Source organism: Microtus pennsylvanicus, chromosome 11, assembly GCF_037038515.1.
Source record: "Microtus pennsylvanicus isolate mMicPen1 chromosome 11, mMicPen1.hap1, whole genome shotgun sequence".
In the NCBI taxonomy this organism is placed as follows: domain Eukaryota; kingdom Metazoa; phylum Chordata; class Mammalia; order Rodentia; family Cricetidae; genus Microtus; species Microtus pennsylvanicus.
In genome coordinates, this window is record NC_134589.1 from 8863644 (window position 1) to 8876325 (window position 12682).

The window sequence follows — 12682 nt, forward strand, 5'->3', positions numbered from 1 at the left end:
TGCAGATGAAGGATATGGAGAAATTAGAATGTTTACATCCTGTTGGTGGTAATATAAAACAGTGCAGCCATTTTGGAAAATGTTATAGAGATCATTCAAAATAGAGACCATCGCCACATGACCCAGCGATAGAACTCTTGGGCCTGCATGCTAGTTACTTGCCTCACTGCTGTGACAAAATCCATGATGGAAGGAACTTAAGGAAGGCGGGGTTTATTTTGGCTCATGGTTTTAAGGGCTACAGTCCATCATGTTGGAGATGGCATGGCAGCAGGAGTAGATCTAGCTGTAATGGCCGAACAATGAGCCACACTTCATCCTCAGGAAGAAGAGAGAGAGATGAACCCATTGGTGTTCAGCTCACTTCCTCCCTTTCCTTGTTTTTATTCAGTCTGAGGCCCCAGGATATGGGAAGGTGAGGGCTCACATTCAGGGTTAAACCTCTTTGGAAGCAACCTCATAGAAAAGCTCAGAGGTGTGTCCCGCAGGTGATTCTAAACCCAGCAAGGTCAACAATCAAGATTAACTGTCACCACCAGATCCAAGAGAATTGAAGACAGCATCTCAATGAGATATCAACACACCCATGCTTATTGTCCTCATGTGCCCAGAGCAAATAACAGCTAAAAGGCCTGTTAGTAAATGAGTGGTATATCTGCACAATAGGAGATATTCAGCATTGAACATAAAGGAATTCTGTCATCTGCTAGAAGGTGGATGATCCTTGTGGACATGGTGTTAACTAGAATAAAGCAATCCCAGACTAAAAATGCCTCATGGTTCCACTCAAGTACATTAGCAAAACTCATGGGGGCTGGGAGGGAAGTAAAATGGTGGTAGCCAGGGCCTGATGGGGTGGGGGATTGTGTGCAGTGGGCTTAGAGTCTGAGTCTTTTTTTTTAATATTTATTTATTTATTTGTTATGTATACAATACTCTATCTGTATGTATGCCTGTATGCCAGAAGAGGGCACCAGACCCATTACAAATGGTTGTGAGCCACCATGTGCTCGCTGGGAATTGAACTCAGGACCTTTGGAAGAGCAGGCAATGCTCTTAACCACTGAGCCATCTCTCCAGCCCTAGAGTCTGAGTCTTGCAAGATGAGAATGTTCTAGAGATCTGTTGCCTTTGCAGTGTGCATACCCGCTCTGCACTGTGCACTGGAAACCTCATGGAAAAGCATGTTAGGCTTCTATTTTTCCCCAACCACAGTTAAAGCAGAAGAACCCTCTGATAAGGGACCATTCTTGCTGTGTCCACCTTTCTGACTCATGCTGTTGGTAGTGGCTCTGCCGAGCTACCCTAACCCTGACTTCCTCTGCAGAGCGGATGTAGCAGTGCAGGTCGTGAGGACCCAGGCCGGGAGGCACACTGCTCTCTCTGCCTGCCTTGCTCTCTCTGCAACTCTCCACTCTCTGTTACTCTCCCCTGGCTAACCTCTGGCTAGAACCAGCATGCCATGCATCTATGTAGGCCAAAGCTCTATTTAAGGGTGTGTGGCCTTCTGTTTCGGCCCTGGAGCAAACACACCTGCTGGGAAATGCAACCCCAGATCCTGGGGCGAAGTCGTGGATGTCTGAGTTCTCTTCACTCCAGCCCCTGGGCCTGTCAGGTTTCTCAAAAGTGCATGCTAGGGGTGGCCTCAGTGTCCAGGACAGACAGAGGATGGATGCCTGCTCCACGCTCCCTGAGCTCTCTGTGACAGAGTCATAGCATAGACTAGCCACACCACTGGGTCCCTTCTGTTTCCCTGTGCTTTAGTCTTAGACTCTGCACAAGCTTTTTCATCAAGGGACACGCTGCTGTCTTTCTGCAGCTTGGGTTCCCTTCTGGCGGTTCTCACCCCAGGCTGACCGTGGCGGGTGGAAGGCATAGGGCAGGTGAGGATGTATAGGAGGAGCGAGATTCTAGTACTGCAGGTGTGATGATAGCTAGGGGGTACTGAGCAGGGTCCCCATGGTGTGCAGAGTGGAGTTCATGCCTGGCCAAGCCCTCTGGGCACCAGCCTCACTCACTACCCACTGAGGACTTAAAGATGTTTCTGGAACGAGCGTCCAGACTCCAGTCTAAGGGGCAATGTCTTTGTCCAGAATTTCAGAGTCCGAATTGCTGCTGAGAGTGTGTCTCCACTGTTCCTCGGGGACCTTCCGAGTTGACCTCTTCAGCCAGAGGACAACACCAGCCAAGATGAGCAAGGCAGGCACCTTCAGAAATGCCAGGAGTATGTAGTGTGTCCTATGAGAAAGATACAGCCATCAGGGCCCCATGCCTTTGAATCCCATGATGCCCCATCCCCAAAACTGGTAAGTCAACAGCCAGCTCACCACAGCCCAATACTGAAGGCTCACATCCTACTTGGAAGATCCCCCAGGGCCTTCTCCAAGGACCACCCAACCATGAGGGCTCCTAGATGACCATGTGGTCTTAGTATGGCTTGTCCCTGTCCCAATTTTACATTCAGGGGTGGAGTTCTCCTTTCCCTCCTCCCAGCAGAAACCTGGAGTTCTCCACATCTGGGCTGTCTGCTTACTCTTCCCTCAACATTCGCTCCAGGCTGGCAGATCTCTCCCTGCCCTGTTTCTGTGATGAGACTGGAACCTTATGGGATCATCTCTTCCCTTGATGCCACCAGGGCTGGGTAGTGATGAACAGCTCTACAGGGTAGTTTTCTGGTGGAGCTGGAATGGGACCATGGTGTGGGTAAGGAAGGTGGCCTTGAAACCTTGAATCTTGACTATGACAATCATTGGCACCTGATGATAGAACCTGGGTTTGGCACCCCGGTAGGAAGAACCCATGTAGAGGGAGCAGAAGGGACTTCAGGACTCACCTCTTATATAAGTCAGAGGAAATCACATGTGTGTTGCTATCCATAGAGGAGTCTAGCTGGGAAGACATGGTATCTCTTCCCTCTAGACATAAGCAAAGATGGTCACAGGTTATGGAACAGATTGGCGGTGGTTCATGCATGGCTCATGTTGGCACCCCATCCAACCATCCCTCACTGGGTGTCTTAGTCAGGGTTATTATTGCTGTAATGAAGCACCATGACCAAAACAAGTTGGGGAGGAAAGGGTTTATTTGGCTTACACTGCCATGTCCTAGTCCATCACTGGAGGAAAGAAGGACAGGAACTCAAGCAGGGCAGGAACCTGGAGGCAGGAGCTGATGCAGAGGCCATGGAGGGTGCTGCTTACTGGCTTGCTCCCCATGGCTTACTCAACCTAGTTTGTTTGTTTGTTTGTTTCTTTCTTTCTTTCTTTCTTTCTCTCTCTCTCTCCCTCCCTCCCTTCCTTCCTTTCTCTCTTTCTATCTTTCTTTCCTTTCCTCTTTCTTTCTTTCTTTCTTTCTTTCTTTCTTTCTTTCTTTCTTTCTTTCTTTCTTCTTTCCTTTCTTCTCTCTCTCTCTCTTCCTTCCTTCCTTCCTTCCTTTTTCTTCCTTCTTTACTTCTTCCCTTTCTTATTTTTATTTCCTTCCTTCCTTTCTTAAATGATTTTTCTTTATTCTTTTCTTCTTTTAAAAATTTTCTGTGCATTGGTGTTTTGCCTGCATATGTGTCTGTGTGGGAACTGGAGTCACAGACAGTTGTGAGCTGCCATATGTGGGCCTTGGGAATTGAACCTGGGTCTTCTGGAAGAGCAACCATTGCTCTTGACTGCTGAGCCACCTCTCCAGCTCCTCATCCTGTCTTCTGTTTTTTTTTTTTTTTTTTTTTTTTTGGTTTTTCGAAACAGGGTTTCTCTGTGGTTTTGGAGCCTGTCCTGGAACTAGCTCTTGTAGACCAGGCTGGTCTCGAACTCACAGAGATCCGCCTGCCTCTGCCTCCCCAAGTGCTGGGATTAAAGGTGATCCTGTCTTCTTGTAGAACCCAGAGCCACCAGTCCAGGGGTGGCATTGCCCACAATGGGCTGGATCCCCCCACATCCATCACTAATTAAGAAAAAGCCCTACAGGCTTGCCTGCAGCCTGATCTTACAGAGACCTTTTCTCTATGGAGGTCCATCTCCTCCAGTGACCCTGGCTTGTGCCGAATTGACATAAAACTATCCCCTGGATCAGGAAGCCCCATCTCTCTGATACAGTCCTTTGGCTTCTATTGAGCTGTCGGATTCCCCATACAGTCATTTCCTTCATCATTTTTATTAATAGGATATATGACAGGGAGATATGGAAATCAAGGAGGAGAAAGACTGTAGTTAGTTCTGGAGGAGGAGACACCCACAGTCTCTTTCCACTTGTTTTGGCTGGGGGGATGAACCTCTGTTCCTTTCCGTTCAAACAGTGCCCAAGTAAGGCTCAAGGACCGATGAGCTCAGAAAGAAGTCTCTAGTGGCCAGGGTGGTGAGTGACAGAGGGGCTCCTGAAGGTCGCTGAGCAAGAAGGCACATGCTAGCTATATCATGAATGGCTCTGAGGAAGGAAATGTCACAGAGAGGAAACTACGGGCGGTTTGTAGTGGGTGGCTGGGTCATGGATTCCTAAGCCCAGCTGGGCATGAGCTTCTCTGGCTGGTCCTTTGGGCTAGCTCCTGACCCACCAAACCCTTCTCGCAAAGGTTTCGGGTTTTAATAACACTTGGGAGCTGAGCAGAACTCTGGGGAGCTCCAGTCCTTGCAGTCCTCCAAGAGGTCACAGTCACCATATAGGCTGGTGTTCCCCCGTCCCCCTGGACACTTCAAGCTCAGCATGGGACACGTTCTTAGGCTACTCTGTCTTTTGCCTACATGTCTTATTCAACCCTCTGTCTCCACAGATCATCTCAGCTTCCCCTGAGCGGTATCCCTGGGGAAATCTTTTTGGGGTGACCCTTTCTGCACCTCACATCCCCTAGGAGGCAACGTTTGTAACTCATTGGTTTCAGCCCCGTCACCCCATGGGCTAACTTCAGTGCCAGCGCTGTGTTTGCGGGCTGCCTTCTCAGGAGCCAGCGTGTCCGCAGGGCTGAGGAAGGTCTGATCATGGGTGGAAGTGTGGAGGGCTGCTTTTTGGGTACCAACAGAAAACCCTGGAGTCCCTCAATGAGGATGAGGCAGGAAGAAGCCAGGAGAACCAGGGACATCTCTGATTTTGATTTAGTAACCAAAGCCTCCGTTTAAAGCATCTACTTAACACTTGCAAGCCTCCTGGGTCTTCCTTACCCCATGCTTAGTCTTCTGTAGTCAGAAAAGCAGAAGTGGTCACTCGGAAAGTTCAGGCCCTCCAAAGTGCCCAGAGTCACTGTGGTTTGGCTAGGCCTGGCCTTCAACCCTGCGGCCCTCCCCAATGATGCCTTAGCTCACCACCTCCTCCCCCCCCCGTCCCATGTAAATCACAGGACAAGGGTACAAATTTTAGAAAACTAGAAACTTCTCAGCCTGCGGTGCTGAGGGCTTCTTTAGGCATCCAAGACCTACTCAAGGCTCCAGGGGAAGAATGTGAGTTTCCAGGGCTGTGGAGCTCCAGGATGCAGGGTAGCAGGGCTCGGCCGTGGCTCCCAGAGGGAGATGTCAAAGCCCCAGCCCCACACTGACATTTGCCAGTCAGGACTCACGTCCGCTGAATTCCTTAGAGTGACCCCAGGAGCTAGCATTGATTAAAGTGTTGGGCTGCTATTCTTCCTTACTTCTGTCACCGCCCTGTCCCATCTGTCTGTCTGTCTGTCTCCTAGATTCCCAGTCATTTAGTCCCAAGCACCAGAACTTTGTGGTAACCCATAGGCCAATGCTTACCTGGGTAAACGGTCACTTTAACTCTGGTCCCACGGTCAGTTCCGAATTTTTCAATACCACACCAGTAAGTGTCTGTGTCATTTTGCCTGAGCATCTCCATGGTAACCAGGAGCGAGTTCTCTCTCCAGTTGTCCCTGATGGACAACCGGCCACTCTTCCTTTCTTTCTCTGATCCCGTGGTTCGAATGAGGACCCTGCAAGTCTTCCAGTTTGCTCCTCGACACCACCACTTGTTGTAGGCTTGCCATCTGGAGCTATAGTGACATTGAATGGTCACTGACCCCTTCTCTGGACCTCTCACCCATGCTGGGCCTTGGATGGCGAAATAGCCTGGAAAACAGGAGGACAAGATCTGGCTTCTGCTCCTCTAAGCCAACCTAACGACCAAAGGATTAGAGAAGGGTCCTGCTCACTCCAGCCACCATGACCCACTTGGATCCTCACATCTGTTTCCTCTGAGGTCCAGTGTGCTATTAACCCCTGCATGCCCGTGCCCTGACCTCTCCAGACTTTATCTCCCCCGGCCTCCTGTATCATGTGACACTTCTGATTTCCTGACACCTTTTCCTTGTCCTCTTGCTACGGTTCTCAACTGATCGCCTCCCTTCTCTGACTAGTCCACTCTGTGACCTTTCTCTTTCTTCTCTCTGGATCTTAGAGTGACAAGCGGGGAAACGGTCAACAGTCTTCTATCTAGGTAATATCCCTCCATCTTAGTAACATCTGCCAATCTCTGTGGTGTAAATGTCCCACACTGAGACTCACATCAGGCATTGACATCAGTGAGCACTGAGCTGAGCTGAGATGTCTCAAACCAAGTCTGGCGAGCCATTTTGAGCTGGTTCTACATGCACCTGGGGGAATCCAGGGGGTGAGTTACTTTCCTCCCAGCTGTGACAAAACTGCCCGACCAGCAACCCAAGGAAGGAAGCAGGGTTTTGCTTTTGTTTTTATTTTCAAAATTCTGGTTTAAGGGCTGCATCCATCATGGCAGGGACCGTATGGTGGTGGGAATATGAGGTGGCTGGTCACGTTGCGTCTGCTGCCATCGGGAAGCAGAGAAGAATGCTGGTACTCAGCTGGCTTCTCATGAAAAGAACATATCCAGCCCAGACTCCCAACCCATGGCGTGGTGCTACCCACACTCAGGGTCGCCTTCCCTCATCATGTCAGTCCCCAGAAAGACCCTCACAGGTATACCCAGATGCGTGTCTCCTAGGTGGCTCCAATCTGACCGTGAAGCATCACACCCAGCGCCCTCTCTCTAGCCTTCTTGCCTCCACAGAAGGACACCCCATGTCTATGGTTCTAATTAATGCCTACAATCTGATGGTTTCCAAGAGACACTTGTAACTCAAATGCTGCCCTTGGTTCTAGACCATCATTCCAAACAACTGCTATGTAATAGCACTTCTGACACAGAGCCCGCTCTGCTTCCTGTCTCTAACAGGGGCCAGAGGAACCAGAGTCCAAAATAGGTTGGAATGTGTATCCTGCTGGTCTGTGGAGTGACACCCTTTCTGCACGGTGACCTGTGTTCCCAGTCACCTGGAGGCAGACAAAGAGGCAGAGAGCTGCTGCAGGGAAGGCTTTCTTGACCAGCTCCCAGTCTTAGACTTTGCTAGTGGGGCGCATTTGCACAAGAGCCTGGTGCCATCCCTCACACCTTGGGCCTACTCCATAGAGCTAATTTAGTTTGTATTTGAGGTCTGCGTCTGTGCTTGACAGAATAACCCTTCTTCACAGACCCTTTATTTATTTATTTATTTAGAGACAGGCTCTTACTATGTAGCTCTGGCTAGCCTGGAATTCACTGTGCCGGTGGTTCTCAACCTTCCTAATGCTTCAGCCCTTTAATACAACAGTTCCACATGTTGTGGTGAGCATCAACCATAAAATTGTTATTATTATTATTATTGTGAGATAGGGTTTCTCTGTGGAACAGCCCTAGCTAACCTGGAAGTAGCTCTTGTAGACATGTCTGGCCTTGAACTCACAGAGTCTTTGCCTCCCAAGTGCTGGGATTAAAGGTGTGTCCCACCACTGCCCGGCCATAAAATTATTTTTATTGTAACACCATAACTGTAATTTTACCTTTGCTTTGAGTTATAATGTAAATATCTGTGTTTTCCAACGGTCTTAGGAAGCCCCTTGGAAAGGGTTGTCCACTGCACTTCATAGACCAGGCTGGCCTTGAACTCATAGACACATGCCTGCCTCTGCCTACTAAATGACTACTGACATTCTAATACCCAACCTATTACTATGTGCCCTTACACAGAAAAGGGGAGGCCGGCGAGATGGGTACATGGGTAAAAGTTCTTGTGAAACCTGAGTTCAATCCCTGAAACCCACGTGAAGGTGGAAAGGGGAAAACTGACTTCACGAAGTTGCCCTCTGACCCCCACACAAGCTCTGTAGCAGGCACGTGCACACCAATGAAAATAAAAAAATAAAATGGCCCTTCAACTACAGACACACCCCAGTCTGTAGTTTTAAAAAGAAAAAGAATAAAGGCATTTCCAGGCGTGATTAGGGATACTGAGATGAGATATTCTGTGAGTCCTGATGAAGGAGTGTTGAAACTGGTTTAGGTCTGAAGGCATTCTCTTGCAGGCCTTGAATAGGAGGAGAGGCCATGGGCCAAGAGACTCACGGGGGCTTTCGGATGAAGCCCGGAAATGGATGGTTCTCCGGAGCTGCAGAAGGAACTCCACCTTGACTTTGGCCGGTGAGACCATTTTGGACTCTTGATCTTGGACCAGCAGGATGAAGTGATGTTCTAAGCCACTGCATTTGTGGTCACTGGGTGTAGCAGCCACAGGAGGCGCATAAAGGATTCTGCCAGACCCCCGTGTAAGCACTGAGCTCACTCCACTTGGGAACCACATTGGAGAATTAGCATCTATATTGATTTCTGCTCTCCTTCTCCTCAAGTGACTGGTCATCAGTTCAGCCAACTGCACCCTGAAAATGCCGATCTGAACCGTCTTCTTTACATCTTTGTTATCACAGCCCATGGGATGTCACGACAGAGCAGAGAAAGTGTGAACTTTGCCAGCAGATGGAGACGCATCTACCATGGTGTTATTGAGAAACCCTGGGGAGGTTACTTAACCTCGCTGAGCCTCACTTCCCCCTTAGCACAGCTGCCATGCCTCTTTCAGTCAGATTCTGGCTGTTATAAACCTCATGTAACCGTCTAATGCTAGATATTGGGCTGTTTGGCCGGAGACGGCTCTCGTCCGATACCTGGATCGTGGTAGTAGCATTCAGAAAGGTCTGGTGCATCCTTCTTTCAATTCAAACTGCTTTCAGGACTGGACTGAGCCTGACTCCTCATCAGCTGCACCCAGCATGTCAGCTACTTCCCTGCACTCTCAACTGTACCCAGTATGTGAGCTACTCTCCTGCCCCCTCATCTGCACCCGGCATCTCATCTACTCCCCTGCCTCCTCTGCACCCAGAATGTCACTTATTCCCCTGCTTCCTCAGCTGTACCCAACATATCAGCTACTTCCCTGCGCCCTCAGCTGCATCCGGCATGTCAGCTACTCCCCTGCTCCAGAGTGACTGGAAAAGCTTCATTCCTGCAATGGATGTCTTATTGCAAACTGGTTTTAGTTTCTCCTTAGTGTCATTCCTTGCTCCTCTTGTAGGCACCTGAGCCTTTCTTTCCCTAATCCCAATGCACCCTCACAAGGCAGTGGACCAGGCTGAGCTCCTTCCCAATGCCTCATCCTCTTCTTGGAGCTGCCTCTTCCTGTTGGCCACTGGCCTTTCGTCTGCAGCCCGATGGCTTTGTATCTCTTTTCCTAACATCCTCCATAGGTTTCTCACTCCAAAAGCCCAGAGGTGCTGCGCTTCCTTTCTCCCCTTTCCCATCCCCAACCCCAGGGTCTTGCTCAGTGTTTTGCTCATGGTGGGTACCACTAAAGTTGTTAGCTATTTTTGTGAAGAATCTGTGCATGTGGTCATGCACACGGTCATCCTAGCTCTAGGATTGCTAAAGACAGTGGAGTATGGGAATTATCCTCACCACATATGTAACCGTAAACACCCGGAAAACTCAAAGACCACTAATAGGAAATTAGATTGGGAAGTTTGGATATAGTGATACATAGTTAAAAAGTAAAGAGCATTGTCCAAACAATTTCAAGAATGATTCCAAAGCATATTATTATTAGATTATTTTTTAAAGTTACCTAACAGGGTAGGGCATGCCTTTAGCCCCAGCATTCAGGAGGCAGAGGATCTCTGGGAGTTTGAAGCCAGCCTGGTCTGCATAGTGAGTTCCAGGCTAGTCAGGGCTACATAATGAGACCCTGTATCAACAAAAAAGGGGTAGGAGGGTGGGTAACTGGAGAGATAATTCAGAGGTCAAGAGCCCTGGCTGCTCTTCCAGAGGACTCAGGTTCAATTCTGAGCTTCGGCATGGTCATTTGCAACCATCCATGACTCTAGTTCCCAGGGGGAGCCAGGAATTTCTTTCTAGTTTCTGCAGGTGCCAGGCACACGCATGATGCACTTACACACATTCAGGCGGAACACCCATACACATAATACAATAAAAATTGAAATTCCTTCTGTGAACAGTCTCAGTGTAAGCATCTTAGGAATGTGAATGTGAGTAGAGGATCGTGGAGGTATGGACCGAGTGTGACTGTACGTAGATGTGTGCCTTTGAGTGTCCTGGTGAATGTGCGTGTGTGTAAGCGAATGTGCAAGCCATGCACAGCTCTTCCTGTCCCACTTGGCCTCTGGGAAAGCCTAAGGTTGAGATGTAGAGAGCAGGCAGCCGGGAGCCCAGAACTCAGACACAAGCTAGGGCATACAGGCATCTACAGCTGTCAATCATCATTTTACCTTCAGTATTTCCAAACTCACGTTTAGCCAGTGTCCCCTCAGTGTCCTGCCCACTGAGTGCTCCCTCTGCATGGGTGTGCCATCCTCTTTAAGCCTGTAGCCCTTTCCCCAAGCTATGCCTTCTCCACGGAGTGCCTACTCTGCTTGCTGCAAGGGCTGTCAGGATCTGTCTCCTGGGGCATGGAAGGAACGGGTCCAGGAGGACTTTCTGTAGATCCCTCAGTGGTAGCCTCTCCCTGCTCTAAGCTCCTTCCTCTTCTATTCTGTTTTTTTTTCCTGTTGCTAATTCTTATTCTAAAATATGTCTCACTCATCAGAGCATCTGAGATCTCTGATGGCCACTCCATTTCTCCTTTCCCTTCACGTTCCCAGGTCCCGGCACATGCCTGGCATGATGTAGGACCAGGGGTCCTTTGCTGAATGAAGCTGCAGAACTTCAATTCCCAGAAGGTGGCAGGCAGCTCTCCTCAAACCCAGGACAGAGTCCCCTGCCTCCTGCTCTGCAGCTGCAGTCCCAAGCCTCCAGACCCTAGCTGAACATACCTGGGAAACTGAGAAGGAGTAGAGCTGGGGTCAGCCACATGGTCCTGCCTCCCTGCTCCACACCCTTGATAGACAGCCAGCAGCAAATCCAAATCCCAGCTGGATACGCAATGCACCAGAGAGCCCAGCTGACCCCTTCTGCTTGTCCAGGTTGCCTGTGGGCGTCTTCCTCGCCAGCTTCCTTTTATAGAGTGGGTATTTCCTGCCGTCCATTACTCAGCACAAGATGCATCAGCTCTCTGCAGAGCTGGTCACTCAGGAGAAATGAGGAGGCTAGGGAACTGTGCCGGAGAGCAGAGGCAAAGGCGGCAAGCCTGTAGACCAGTCATGGGGATGGCCAGACTGTCTGGCCTTGGGTTAAGGGGTAGAGCACTCTGGGTGTTATAATGATGGGCCCCGGCAGTCGGGTTCCCGGCTCGTGTGCTAGCAGGCTAACACCTGGCGTTGAATATTGAAGGCCCAGTTGATGGTGCTGTTTGAGTAGGTTTAGGAGGTGTCGTCTTGCTGGAGGAAGTGTCTCACTTTGAGGTTTCAAAGCCTCCTGCTCTTCCCAACACACTCTCTGCATCCTATTTGTGGTCCAAGAGATGATCTCTCAGCTGTTCCGTGTCTGCTGCCTGCTGTCACGATTGCCTCCCACGATGGACTCCGACCCCTTTGGAATCGTAAGCCCAAATAAATCCTCCCTTCTATAATTTGCCTTGGTCTGATGTTTTACCGCAGCAATTGAACACTAACTAATACATAAAAAAAGACAGAAGAATTGGAAAGAAAACAAATTTTGTTATAACTGAAATGCCTACATATAAAAATGAAAAGAAATTTCTAAGATTTTAGAGAAGTTGTCATATACATGCACAAAATATCACTTAATAATAATTTTTCTTTTTTTGTGTGTGGTACTGGTGATCTAAACAGGGTTTTCACATGGCAGGCAAACATGCTACCATTGAGCCACGTCTCCAGTCTAAAGACACCATTTAAAATAAAAATAAGGGGTTGGAGAGATGATTCACTTATTAAAAGCATTTCCCAGTCTTCCAGAACACTCAAGTTCTATTTCCAGCACCCACATCAGAGGCACACAAACGCCTGTAACTCTAGGGATATCTGACACTCTAATCTCACAAGATGCAAAACTCAAAATAATAAAAATGTAATAATTAAATAAATATAAGGAACGAGAGAGGTGATTTATTAGGTAAGAGCTACTTCTGACCTTCATGGACAACTAAACTCAAATGCACATAACCACACACAGTACGTAATTATATGTAATTATACATATATGTATACATATATGTAATTATATGTGATTGTACATACATATGTATAGCTAAAAATTTAAAAATAGGGACTGGAGAGACAGCTCAGTGATTGAGTACATACTGTTCTTTCAAAGGACACAAGTTTCGCTCCCAACACCTACAACGTGTGACTCCCAACCACCTGTAACTCCAGCTCCAGGGGAACCCATCATCTTCTTCTGTTGTCCATGGGCACTTCACTTACATGTGCATGGGCATGTGCCTGTGCATGCGTGTGCCACACACAAATAATTA

The 12682-nt window shown here is 48.7% G+C and overlaps 1 protein-coding gene across 1 annotated transcript; it reads right to left on the reverse strand.

Moving 5' to 3' along the window:
- Positions 1–926: 926 nt before the first annotated feature.
- Positions 927–11498, reverse strand: Cd300lb (CD300 molecule like family member b). Its single transcript, XM_075942142.1, has 4 exons — positions 11121–11498; positions 5712–6041; positions 2834–2915; positions 927–2238 (listed from the first exon to the last, which is right to left on the reverse strand). Exons 1-4 carry the CDS (start codon positions 11158–11160, stop codon positions 2070–2072), a joined length of 621 nt encoding a protein of 206 aa, XP_075798257.1. The 5' UTR covers positions 11161–11498; the 3' UTR covers positions 927–2069.
- Positions 11499–12682: the final 1184 nt, after the last annotated feature.